The sequence below is a fragment of the Leptosomus discolor genome, unplaced genomic scaffold (assembly GCF_034619465.1).
Source record: "Leptosomus discolor isolate bLepDis1 unplaced genomic scaffold, bLepDis1.hap2 HAP2_SCAFFOLD_35, whole genome shotgun sequence".
Lineage (NCBI taxonomy): Eukaryota > Metazoa > Chordata > Aves > Leptosomiformes > Leptosomidae > Leptosomus > Leptosomus discolor.
Genome location: NW_028237764.1, coordinates 1,957,925 through 1,970,450, shown reverse-complemented (window position 1 = coordinate 1,970,450; position 12,526 = coordinate 1,957,925). Strand labels below are relative to the sequence as shown.

At 51.5% G+C, this 12,526-nt stretch overlaps 1 protein-coding gene and 1 pseudogene across 1 annotated transcript; both read right to left on the bottom strand.

Annotated features, from left to right (window-relative positions):
- Positions 1–1,470: 1,470 nt before the first annotated feature.
- On the bottom strand, positions 1,471–2,664 carry LOC147412987 (uncharacterized; annotated as a pseudogene).
- Positions 2,665–6,091: 3,427 nt separating this feature from the next.
- LOC147412986 (olfactory receptor 14C36-like) lies at positions 6,092–7,057 on the bottom strand. Its single transcript, XM_086480853.1, has one exon. The coding sequence runs from the start codon at positions 7,055–7,057 to the stop codon at positions 6,092–6,094; it is 966 nt and encodes a 321-aa protein (XP_086336979.1).
- Positions 7,058–12,526: the final 5,469 nt, after the last annotated feature.

Genomic DNA, 12,526 nt, shown 5'->3' with positions numbered 1-12,526 from the left:
TGCCTTGCCAGATTTTAAAGAACCTCTGAAATCACAGGCACCTTCACTGCAAGATTCTACCACCATAAGCCTGATTTCAGTGACTGTCACACCAGATTTTAACTCTCTGTGACATCACAGGTACCTTTACAGTAGCTTTCCCCCACAGTAAGCCTGCTCCCAGCGTCTACCAATTCATTTTTTTCAACGTCTGTGACATCACAAGCACCTTCACTGCAGGATTCCATCATAAGCCTGTTTCCAGTGCCTGCCACACCAGTTTTAACCACCTCTCACATCACAGGCACTTTCTCAGCAACCTTCTATCACCATAAGCCTGCTTCCATCGCCTGCCTCAACTTAAGGCTTATAGCCTTGAGGAAGATGGGTAAATGTGTACTGCTGTCCGTCCCATGTGAAAGCAAACCGAGCACGATCTTCTTCCTGCAGCGGCACCATAAAAAACATATCCTTTACATCAGTTGTGGCCAATATTTGGTGAGCCTGCTCTTGTATGGTGGACACTAACTCTGCAATTTTAGGTACAGCTGCTGTCAGAGGCCCCGTATTGGCGTTCAAATGTTGATAATCCACATTCAGCCTCCACTTTCCATTTGGTTTGCGCACGGGCCATACTGGAGAATCATAAGGTGAGAGGGATGACACTACAATCCCTTGTTCTTTTAGTTCTGTTACACAGGAATGACTCCTTCCCTTGCTCCCAAAGGAAGGGGATAGGGTTTGACATTAGTCAGTTTAGAAGGAGGGAGCAGGGGTGCAGACTGGAGCAGTCAAATATCAAAAGATGTCACTCCAAAAGTCCAACTCCTCCCTCTATCATCGATCCAGGATTTGCCTTTCGGTACACTGAATTCTAAAAAATTAACTGGGAAAGACCCGAATTCCTTTTCCATATGGGTGAGGTGGTCGTCTCCAGGCAATTTAAGATTCACCCGGGCCATCAATTGGGCTTGAATATTACCAAAAGCATCAGCCACAAAAAACGTTTATGAGAGGGAGTGATACCACATTGACGGGTATCGTCCAGTTTTAGAGCCGAAATTTGTGCTCCAGTGTCTACCAAAAAGGTAGTGGTGAGACACTTGGGTCCAATTGCACAAGTAATCATCGAATCACCCTTTTCATTTTCAGTGAGCCTCCTTAAATATTGCCACCCTCCTCCCCCTGCCTCACTTACAGGGGGAGGAGAAGATCGTTTCCCTGCTGCTCGTGTTATGCCTCCTTGGTCTTGCAGGTGTGACTCGGGAAAGGGGGTGCAGAGGGGGTGCTGGGCTTTTCTTTAGTCCAATTGGGTACCAATATTTCTAAGGCTCTAGTGGGTTGTTTGTCCATTATTCCTCTAGGTATCCCTTTTTTCAGCCCTTCCATCCACAAATCGACCCTCTTTCTTCGTCGCTCACTGTCTGACCCTCTCCTGACCAGGTTAGAGACTTTTCCTGGGGTTTCTCTCCAAATGGGTACCTCCTCGGTTCACCTGATTCCCTTAGATTCTTGTTTGGGGTGGCTCGGCACAGGGCTGTATTTCCTTCCCTAATTAATTAATTCTTGAGCAACCTCTCCCCAAGTCCATACTTACCTACCAGGATGTTTGCGATCTGGGGTGACTGTTCCCTCCAGTGCCACTGCGACTCGGTCGTCACTTGCGGTGGCTCTCATTTGGCCTTGCAATTGAATTCCCATGGCCTTCAGGGAGTCTGGGAGCCCTCGGATGAGAGGGGTCATCCTCTCTGGGTCCACAGGAATCATCATGGGTGACTCCTGATTAAGTTTTAATGCCCTATCACACATCATTAGCAGACAAGCTGCTTTTTGAACACTCTCTACTAATTGATCTGTAGATCCTATGATTGCCAGTGGATCTCCTCGTTCTAACGGATTGAGACCTCCGGCCCAGTAAGTAACCTGCTGAGTCAGGGACCAGGGAGCCCTACAGTTCCCTGTAGTCAAAAACACTCCAGGTCCCCAATATCCCTCAGCTTCCTTTTCTGTCAATAAGATCTGGTCTCCCCTGGTTAGAGAGACCCTCCACACATATTCTGTTTCCGATTCCTTTGACATGTGGCCATAATCTTTTTTGAGTTTTGCCAATGCAGTGGCCGTAAATGGCACTTCTTTAGTCATGACCTGAGGCACATCGTCCTCTCCATCACAGATACAGTCACTCTTAATCAATGGTCTCAACAGGACTTCTAATTTGTCCAACCTTTCTTTCAATTGAAACAACTCAGCTTGGGGATAAGTCGGCAGAGGGGTGACTCCCTCGGCTTTCTTTTTGGTCGCCGCAATGGCATCGGGGTCATCTGTGTCTGCTAAGAGTCGATTAATTAATTCCTGTCTCAGCAGAGCCACTTGAGACCTCACTTCTTCTAATTGACACTGTAATGTTTTGATCAAATCTTGTTGAGACTGAATCAACTGGGTTTCTGCCGTGTGGTTTTGTTCCTTTTCCTCAACTGCTGCAATGAAAACAGCACCTAATCCAGCACATAACATTCCTTTCCCTTTTCCTGCCCGCACACGGGCTGCATTTTGTAAACATATCATCCGATCTGTCACTGCTGAAAGATTAAACCAATTCTTTTGAGCCCATTCTAAGCCAGATGGCTTAGACTTTTGCTTTTCCAAATACTTCAGTAACACCCGACATTCCTGTGTTTCTGGCATGTCTTATGGGTTCAGACATGGGTCTGGGAGTTACGATTCGGGCGGACTTAACTTCTACTATTTGCTCTCTTAACAGCCCCAAAAGGTCAAATTTCTACACGTCTGACAAAGGCCAGAACAATGTCTATTTGCCAAGGTGGTATTAGACAATACACAACCAGCAGTGGGCCAGTCCAGGCAGGCAGGCAGGCGGGCAGGTCTCCACTCCACTCCTCTTCGCTCCTCTTCATTCTGCTCCACTTGTTCTCTTTTTACTTCACTCCAGAGGCTACCGAGGGTCCTTTTTGGACCATAGTCCCACGCCAATCTGATGTGATGTGTTGGGGTCAAGCAGTGAGATCCAATCCAACAGCGGCATTTTGCTTCCACGCGCCGATCACGAGCTGGCAGTCTATGCAACCTCCATTACACAGATGCGAGCTGTAGCACATCAGCTGAACAAATTCATGCCTTTAGCTGTTATCACATAACGACAAAAAAAGGTGTTTCCAGGAAGCCATGTCGTCTAGCCCAAAGTCCTACCACGTCTGTCGCTATGGCGACTTGAGTCTCTACTTCCTCTCCAAAACCACAAGGTACGAAGTTTGAGACAAACATAAAGTTCAGCGGTCCTAATTCTCACACTGTGATCCAGCCACAGTCCTGGGCAGGAAGAGCCGCATGACAGGAGCTGCTCACATCGGCCAGGCCAGAACCTGGCAGGAGACGGGGCTCAGCCACCTAGGGCATCACAGGCACCTGCACAAACCATGAGCTTGCTCCTGCCCTACTAGCTACAGTGCCATCAGGGTCATTACAAGGAGATGCACATGCCAGGGGACACCTCTGGCCCTGTACCCTGCTTGGGATCATGTGACATCACAAGCAGCTTGTTGAGAACTGAAGGGATCTTAACCTTGCCCTCTCCAGTCATGTCCTTGGCCAGCGTTACTCACTAACATCGCTACCATGAGTGCCTACATTGCTGCAGCCTTAGGTCGCAGGCTGCAACCCAGCCACACAGTGAACTCAGGCTGAACTCTTTCTTAGCCCGGGAAGAATGGCCAGCAGTTTTGTGTGACTGACAAACCGTAACTTCACCCACATACTGAAGTTGTATAAGTGATATTAATGAAGGTGGTAGGCCTGGAAATATGAATTAGAGCGACTGTTTGACCAAAGGAAAAGAAACTATAATTCTGGAAACGAAGAAAGAGACCATTCTAGCTGGAGTCAGCAGAAGACAGCGGAGATCCAGATGCAGATGGAACCAAAGATTATGAAACTGTGTAAGAAGGTAAAGGTGCCTGCACTCAAACGCAATCACTGAAAAGGAGAAGTAACAATTAAACAATTTGTTTGGACAAAAGACACACACGTGTCAGGTGAACAGCTGCATGAACAGCTCCTGTAACAGACTGTGAGGCATTAAAAAGCACAGGAAAAGAACCAAGGGGGTCCTTCTTGGGAGGAGTCCAGCTCGAGCTGGAATGAACCGACTTGGGGACAGAACCTAGGGGCTGGGCTCTCCTTTAACATAGCTCTACAAGCCTGGTCCATGTTTCAGCCCTGTCACCTACTCACCCACGTGTAACATCACAGGCACCTGCACGAGGCACAAGCTGCCCTATCAGCTACCAGGCACTTGTGACACCTTCACCAGCTGCACAGAGAAGGCTCCTGCTCCAGCCCTATCAGCCACTCAGGGACGTGGGACATCACAAGATTATGAACAAGCCAAGTGCCTCCTTCTCCCCTATCACTTTCTCAGGCTCCTATGACATCACAGGGATCTGCAAAAACCAGAGGATGGCCCCTGGCCTCATCCCTCTTCACCCAACCACGACATCACAAGAACTTGCACAGACAAGAAGCTTCCTTCTGCCCTAAGAGCTCCTCAGCAACACGTGACTCCACAAAGCACCTGCACAACCCAGCTGCCTCCTCCCGCCCACTCACATCTCCATGGAAATAGGACAACACAAGCACCTCTACAAGCCACATGGCCTTTCATCCATTATCCCATACTCAGACAGAAGTTGCCTCAAAAGCACCTTCACAAGCCAGGGCGCTACTTCTGATCTTGGTTCAAGGAAGCGCATCCCAGGACTGCATTCAGGTGTTTCCCAGGGGACGTTACGCTCAACGGGAAGTGACCTCAAGGCACTGCTTGTCTCACAGGCCTTCATGGCACCCCTAAGAAGAGCTGATGGCCCTTGTTCTTGCTCGGGATCACCTCCCCACATGCACACGATGGGGATGCTTACGTCTGCTCTGTACAATGCAAACATGGACTTCTGACCTAGTCCTTTGGTGTCCCTCTGTGGAGGGACAAGCAATCTCTGTGAGCTGGGGTGAGAGGCCAGTGCTGGACATGGTGGTTGTTATTGGCTGCTCTGTGAGGATGGGCCTGGGGCAGCTCACCCGGGGTGTCCAGGGAGCACAGGCACACACCAGACCCAGCTCTGTGTGTCCTTCATGTCCCAGAGCAGAAGGCTGACTGTGCAGGTCACTGCTGTGTCCTCCAAACCTGCACACTCACACACTTGAGCTGCTCACTGGTATTTCCTCTCGAGGGCACTTGCCAGCCCAGCCAGCCCAGCCCCTCCTGAATCTTGACACATTCATGGCCTCTCCCCAGTCAAGCCTAGGAAAGCAGCCCTGCTGGGACTGGTCCCACAGCAGGAAACAGGCCACTGACAAAGTTCATCCAGCCGGCATGCTGAGGAGATCCCCAACCCGGGCCGCTTGCAGACCCATGTGCCAAACTTGCTCCCGAGGGCAGCAAGAGACAACTGGCCTTGAGGATCCTCAGGAAGGTCCTTTTGCCCCAGGGAAAGGGCAGCCTGACCCGAGCTGCCACCCACACCAAAGGGTTTCTCTTTCCATGTCCCCCCTGCACACACACACGGTGCCCTGCTCTTCTCCCGGGACATCCCATCTCCCCACAGAGACTTTTCCCTACAGAGCTCATCTCTGCTGACCTGGAAGGCCATTCCTGCAGCCCCTCCCCAGGCTCCCCACAGACCCTGAACTGGTGGTGCTGCTCTGCAGAGCAAGTGGGCTGTGGTGGCCAGGGCCGTACTGGTGAGGCTGAGAGGCAGACCCAGCTCAGGGTGGCTACTGCCCCCTCCACCTCAGCACACAGATGCTGCCCCCGCAACTCCACAGAAGATCTTGGAGAAAGGAACTCAGACAAACAAGTCGGTGCAGGGTCCTTTATTTGGTTTGAAAACACAGAGAGCACAGCTCCTTATTTGCACAAAGACTGTGGGGCACACAAAACAGGCAGACACTGACATAGAAATAGGACAAAGAATGATAACATTTTCTTGGACCTTAATTTAATGCAGATTTAATAATCTGTCCACCTAGAAAAACTAAAACGCCAAGAAAGCAAAGGAAACAACCCACCAGAGACAGACTGGGATGGTAATGAGTTCCATTACTAGTAATATGCAGGGGAAGATGGGCAGTTCATTGCTGCTTCTGCAAAGCAACCAGTCATCAGTTTCCTCAGGGCGTCCTTGAGCTCCTGGTTCCTCATGCTGTAGATGAGGGGGTTCACTGCTGGAGGAACCACCGAGTACAGAACTGCCATCACCAGATTCTGGGATGGGGAGGAGATGGAGGGGGGCTTCAGGTAGGCAAAAAAGCCAGTGCTGATAAACAGGGAGACCACGGCCAGGTGAGGGAGGCAGGTGGAAAAGGCTTTGTGGCGTCCCTGCTCCGAGGGGATCCTCAGCACGGCCCTGAAGATCTGCACGTAGGACACCACAATGAACACAAAACAAACAAAGGCTAAACAGACACTGACCACAAGTACCCCAGTCTCCCTGAGGTAGGTGTCTGAGCAGGAGAGCTTGAGGATCTGGGGGATTTCACAGAAGAACTGGTCCACAGCATTGCCTTGGCAGAGGGGCAGTGAAAATGTATTGGCCATGTGCAGCACAGCATAGGGAAAAGCAGTGCCCCAGGCAGCTGCTGCCATGTGGACACAAGCTCTGCTGCCCAGGAGGGTCCCGTAGTGCAGGGGTTTGCAGATGGCCACGTAGCGGTCGTAGGTCATGACGGTGAGAAGAAAATACTCTGCTGCAATAAAAAAGAGATTGAGAAAGACCTGGGCAGCACATCCTGAGTAGGAGATGGCCCTGGTGTTCCAGAGGGCATTGGTCAAGGCTTTGGGGAGAGTGGTGGAGAGGGAGCCCAGGTCGAGCAGGGAGAGGTTGAGGAGGAAGAAGTACATGGGGGTTTGGAGGTGGGGGTCGCAGGCTACAGTGGTGATGATGAGGCCATTGCCCAGGAGGGCAGCCAGATACATAGCTAGGAAGAGCCCGAAGGTCAAGAGCTGCAACTCCCGTCTGTCTGCAAATGCCACCAGGAGGAATTGGTTGATGGAGCTGGCATTGGACATTATTTAATTGCAGGAATGAGGGACTGCTGAAAGAGGAAAGGTCATTGATAAGTGAGGGCAGATTTCGCTGAGCCAATCTTATTCCGTTTCCCATAGATATCTCCCACAATGGCTTCATTTTTGAGGGAACTTCAGACAGTCCCTTTTTGTGAGGTCAGGATTGACAAGCAGGGACTCTACCCGTGGGCTCCAGACAAGTCAGACCTGTGCTATTGCAGTGGTGTCAAACAGCCCGTGCATTCAATAGCTGTTCCTGGCAATGGGTGCTTCACTTGAGTGAGAGGTATTTGCCTCGGTGACCGTGTGACAATTGTCCCTATTTATTGCAGTGTGATGGAGTCAGCACCCAGACCTGCTGTGTCTGAGAGGGAAGAGCCCAGGGAGAGACCCAGCCCTTCCAATTCTGCTCTCCTGAACAGCAAAGTCTGGGAAGGAATCACTGTAGGCTGAGAGAGAATATTTCTCACCATAATTTTCCATCTCCAGGCTCTCTCCAGACGTGATAAGAGCAGCGTGCCTGTGGGGGAGAATGGGGCTGTCACTAGGTTCCCATCCCTGCTGCTGAAGTGCTCCCAGCATGGGGGAAGGGCACTTCAAGCTCTTCACCCCAGGGAGATGCTCAGGTGCCCAAAAGACAATGCCCAGCATCTCCTAAAGAGAGACTCACCTGGTTTCAGGTTACTGCACTCTACATTATCCAAAGCCCCCAACGTTGAGTGTCTCAGAATGCATCTGAGACAATCCCCTGACGTCCAATGCCCACAACCCAGAGCTTTCAAAAGCAAGAAAAGGAGCAGCAGGAATTGGAGAAAAAGCCACAAAGCAATACCCTGATCCTTCTGCAAATGGGTAACAGGAGAGGAAGGCAGCTGGCACTCGGGAAAGCCTTCTCCTTACACAGCAGAGCACAGCACCTCCACGTTGGTGACATCCCAGGCCAGCTGGTCTCAGACCCTTTTATCTGCAGAAGGAAGAGGTTTATGTGTCAGGAGAGATGCAACTTTGCTGGGGATTTATCCTTCCACCCACAGCTTCCACCACAGATCCTGAGGAACTCCCTGGGCAGGCTGAGTGCTGATCCTGGCTGATGACAGAGTCCATGCCCCAGGTAACAGCCACCTGAGGTGAAGAGACACAGCTTGGAAGGACAGCCCTGGGCACCCCTGGCTGCACACCCACAGCCATCCCCACCAGAAGGCAGCCGTCATGCCCTGTCCCTCTCACACTGCACTAGGGAAGCCCTGCTCTGCAGCCCGGCTTCCTCTTCTCCATCACAGACAGATCCCAGAGGTTGCACACATTCAGGAGATCCTGCAAGGAACCACCGACACATCACCCTGCACCCAGAGACTTACTGTGTCAGAGGCTGGGAAGAGTTCTCCTCCAGTGAGCTCTCAGCCATCCTCACGCTCTCCCCTGCCTTCAACCTCTCTCTGCCCCGCTCCTTTCTCCTTGGTGCCCACAGGCAGCCCCCTCAGCCCTGCTGCGCTTGGCAGAGCAGCTGCTGCTGGGCAGAGCTGTCTCCCTGCAGCTCTGCCTGCTTGCTAGGAGCTCTCTCTGTCCCAGGAGCCCAGCCCAGATCAGCAGCAGAGCAACAGCCCAAGAACTTTTTAATCATCTCTCTGGTGGTTTTTATGTTGAGTCCTTGAAACTCAGACGGTGAGGAGAAGTTGAGGAAACTTCTCAAGGAGTCAAAGTCAGATGCAAACTCCAAAGTTTCTTGGAGCACTAATGGCTTCCACTGAGGGACATTACTGACAAAGCCTCCCTGGGGGCTGGTTAAAGGACAAACCTGGAGTCAGAGAGGACAGGTAGGCAAAGGCAAGGTGAAGGTGGCTCTGATGCTGAGTAACCCTTGCTGTGCTTCATCAAGCCAAAAGACAAAGGACTGACTCCCCAGCCCCTGCAGGGCAGACCCTGTCCCTCAGCCATTCCTCAGGGTTTTTCCTGGGGCAGGGTGATGTGGGGATGTGCAGTGCCAAGGGCATGGCCAAGGTCCTCTGCTTCTGGGTTTGTCCTGGGTGGCCTGAGGAGGCACTGAGGTGCTGGTGCCTTAAGGTTAAAGGGTAATCTGGCAGGCTTTGGGGGTTGAGACAACAGCTGTAGCCAAGGGGAGAAAGACCTCGGATCTCTTGGGTTTTTTTTGTCTTGCCGGAGCCCTTGAGCGTCTCCACCACAGGATGTCCTACAGTGTCCCACACCTGTGCTTGCCATTGCACCGTGCAGATCAGACTGTCCCCAGGAGAGGCCTGAGTGATACCTGAGGGACGTATTCTCCCTAACCAGAGGCTGGAGGTCAGGACCTGTAGCCTTCATGGAACACCCTCAGGTTTCCTCAGCATCAGAGTGACCTTGCCCTTGCCTTTGCCTGCCTGGGACGAAGGGAGCTCCTGGCAAGAGGGCAGTGCTGCCAAGAGCTCTGGAGTGTCCCTCTCCTCCCACAATCCCAGAACCAAGGAGGCTGGAACGCATCCAGCCGCCACCTTTTCTGGGCTTCCCCTTCATGCTTGGTTGTAGCCAGCAGCTCCTTTCTCAGACATGCCAGCCTCCTGCCACCTCTATGTGACTTCCAGCATGTCAAGGTGGAACATTCTGGGTCATGAAGAGGAGATCCTTGAGCATCAAACAGCTCTCTGCACTCGTCTTCTCTTCATGGCTGTAGGCCGTTGGTTCTTTTAGGGATGTCCCTCAGCAGGCCCTCCAGAAGCCCTGTTCTTTACTTTCTTCCCATTTTCTCAGGCTCCTCAACTCTGCCTTCTCACCCCTGACATTTCCCTTCCTAGCCAGCTCTTCCTTGTTTTGTATATGTTGTGGATTAACAACCCCAAGATATTAGGCACCACCCAGTGTCTTGCTCACATCCCTCATCAACCTCTATGGGACAGGGGAAGACTAAAGAAGAGTAAAAGCAAGAATACTTGCGGGTTAAGGTGACCATTTGTTTTCAACGGCCTTCTTGTTTCTCTTTCGAACCTCTTGGACCCTCACCCCTTTATTCACTGGCGTGGCACAGTCAGAAGCAGAGCAGACCTTGAGGCTTCTCAAACACTTTTCAGAAACAGCTAGAACATTCGTGTATTCTCAGCGTGGTTTTAGTCACGAAAGTGAGACATAGCACCACGGGAGCTTTCATGTAGAGAAGTAAGTCCAGCCCAGCCAGGCCCAGTCCAATCTCCACCCGTTATTCCATCCCATTTCTGTCGTACTCAGGTCCCACACTATCCAAAAGACCTTCATATACAACCACCCCCTTCCAATCGTACTGTTTACAGACAGCTATCACTGCTTTAACTGTGGGCCACCCCTCTCAAATGTCCTTGAAATTGTCCGTAAAGTGTTGACTGAGTTCGTCAATAACTTCTTTTCCATTTGGTATGGTGGTTACACAGGACAGGAAAGGTGTGTTGTGTGGAATTACTGATCACGACAAGTAGCTCAGGTTGGGTGAGGTTACTGGCTGGACGGTCAAGCACAGGGTGATGGTGAACAGAATTCAATCTAGATGGTGACTGGTCACAAGCAGTGTACCCCAGGGCTCAGTGTTGGGCCGGTCTTGTTTCACATCTTTATCGACGATCTGGATGAGGGGATTGAGTGCTCCCTCAGTGAGTTTGCTGATGACATTAAATTGGGTGGGAGTGTTGATTTGCTTGAGGGTAGAGAGGCTCCACAGAGGGACCTGGATTGGCTGGATCGATGGGCTGAGGACAATTGTATGAGGTTCAACAAGGCCAGCAGCCGAGTCCCGTACTTGGGTCACAAAAACACCACACACTGCTACAGGCTGGGGATGAGTGGGTGGCAAGCTGCCCGACAGGAAAGAACCTGGGTGTGCTGCTCGACAGGCGGCTGAACGTGAGCCAGCAGTGTGTCCAGGTGGCCAAGAAGGCCAACAGCATCACGGTCCGTATCAGCAATGGTGTGGCCAGCCTGAGCAGGGAGGTGATTGTGTTCCTGTACTCAGCACATGTGAGGGTGCACCTCAACTTCTGTGTGCAGTTTTGTGCCCCTCACTCCAAGAAAGACACTGAGGTGCTGGAGCGTGTCCAGAAAAGGGCAACAAAGGTGATGAAGGGTCTGGAGAACAGGTCTTGTGAGGAGCAGCTGAGAGAACTGGGATTGTTTAGTCTGGAGAAGAGGAGGCTGAGGGGAGACCTCATCGCTCTCTACAACTACCTGAGAGGAGGTTGTAGTGAGGTGGGGGTCAATCTCTTCTCCCAAGTAACAAGTCATAGGACAAGAGGAAATGGCCTCAGGTTGCACCAGGGGAAGATTAGAATGGACATGAGGTAATATTTCTTTACTGAAATACTCAAACACTGGAACAGGCTGCCCAGGGAAGTGGTGGAGTCACCATCCCTGGAGGTTCTCAAAAAAAACAATTCCATGATTCTGTGATTGTTGCACTTGCCCAGATTTTTGAAACTCTCATTTAGGTGCTATCTGCTGCAGTACTTGCTAAAATATACAACTAAAACTTGCTGTTTAAATTAAACTGGGAGGAGTGGCTGACACACCAGAAGGCTGTGTTGATATTCAGCGAGACCTGGACAGGCTGGAGAGCTGGGCAGGGAGGAATTTCATGAGGTTCAATAATGGCAAGAGTAGGGTCCTGCACATGGGGAGGAATAACCCCCTGCACCAGTAGAGGCTGGGGGTTGACCTGCTGGAGAGCAGCTCTGCAGAGGAAGACCTGGGAATTGTAGTAGACAGCAAGTTAACCATGAGCCAGACGTGCCCTTGTGGCAAAAAAGACCAGTGGTATCCTGGGGTGTGTGAAGAAGAGTGTGGCCAGGGCCTCCAGAGGGCTCTTCCAACCCCCACCGTTCTGTGATTCTGTGATTCTGTGACCTTGAGGAGAGGAGCCTGGGCATGATGAGGGATGCTGCATTAGCCAGTGGCACATGCTGACCAGGAATAAGGCCTGCTGCACACAGGGCTGTATTAGGGGGAGCGTGGCCTGCCAGACAGCAGTTATCATGGCCCTTGACTGAGCACTGGTGTGGCCACATCTGGACTAGTATGTCTCCATGTGGGGCGCTCTATTGTGGAGGAATGGGCAGGAGCTGGAGAGGCTCTAGATGGGATCTGCCAAGATGGGGTTTGGGATCTGTGTGGAGGGCTGAGGGACCTGGGCTTCTTTAGGCTGATGAATTTCACGCCCAGGGCTCTATAATAACTGCTTGAAGGATGGTTCAGAGGTGATGGTGCTTTTCTGGGTAGTGGGAAGAGAAGGAAACCTCCACAAAGTGCCGCTTGGAAGGTTCAGACTGCATGTGAGGAAAAAGAACTCTCCTTCAAAGGGTAGCCTTGTGGTACAAGAGGTCCCCCAGAGGGTGTCAGGATCAGCCCGTGGCTTTGTGTTTTAAGGAACAGGCAGTGAGGGTGGAGAGACATCTGTAAAGGTCTAGAAATGCTGAGGGCAGAGCTGTGTGGGAAAGCAAGATGGGTGTGTGCAGCCTGCAAGGG

Excerpts from the sequence above, each read along its gene's own strand:
- LOC147412986 (XM_086480853.1), bottom strand. The coding sequence starts at position 7,057 with ATGTCCAATGCCAGCTCCATCAACCAATTCCTCCTGGTGGCATTTGCA.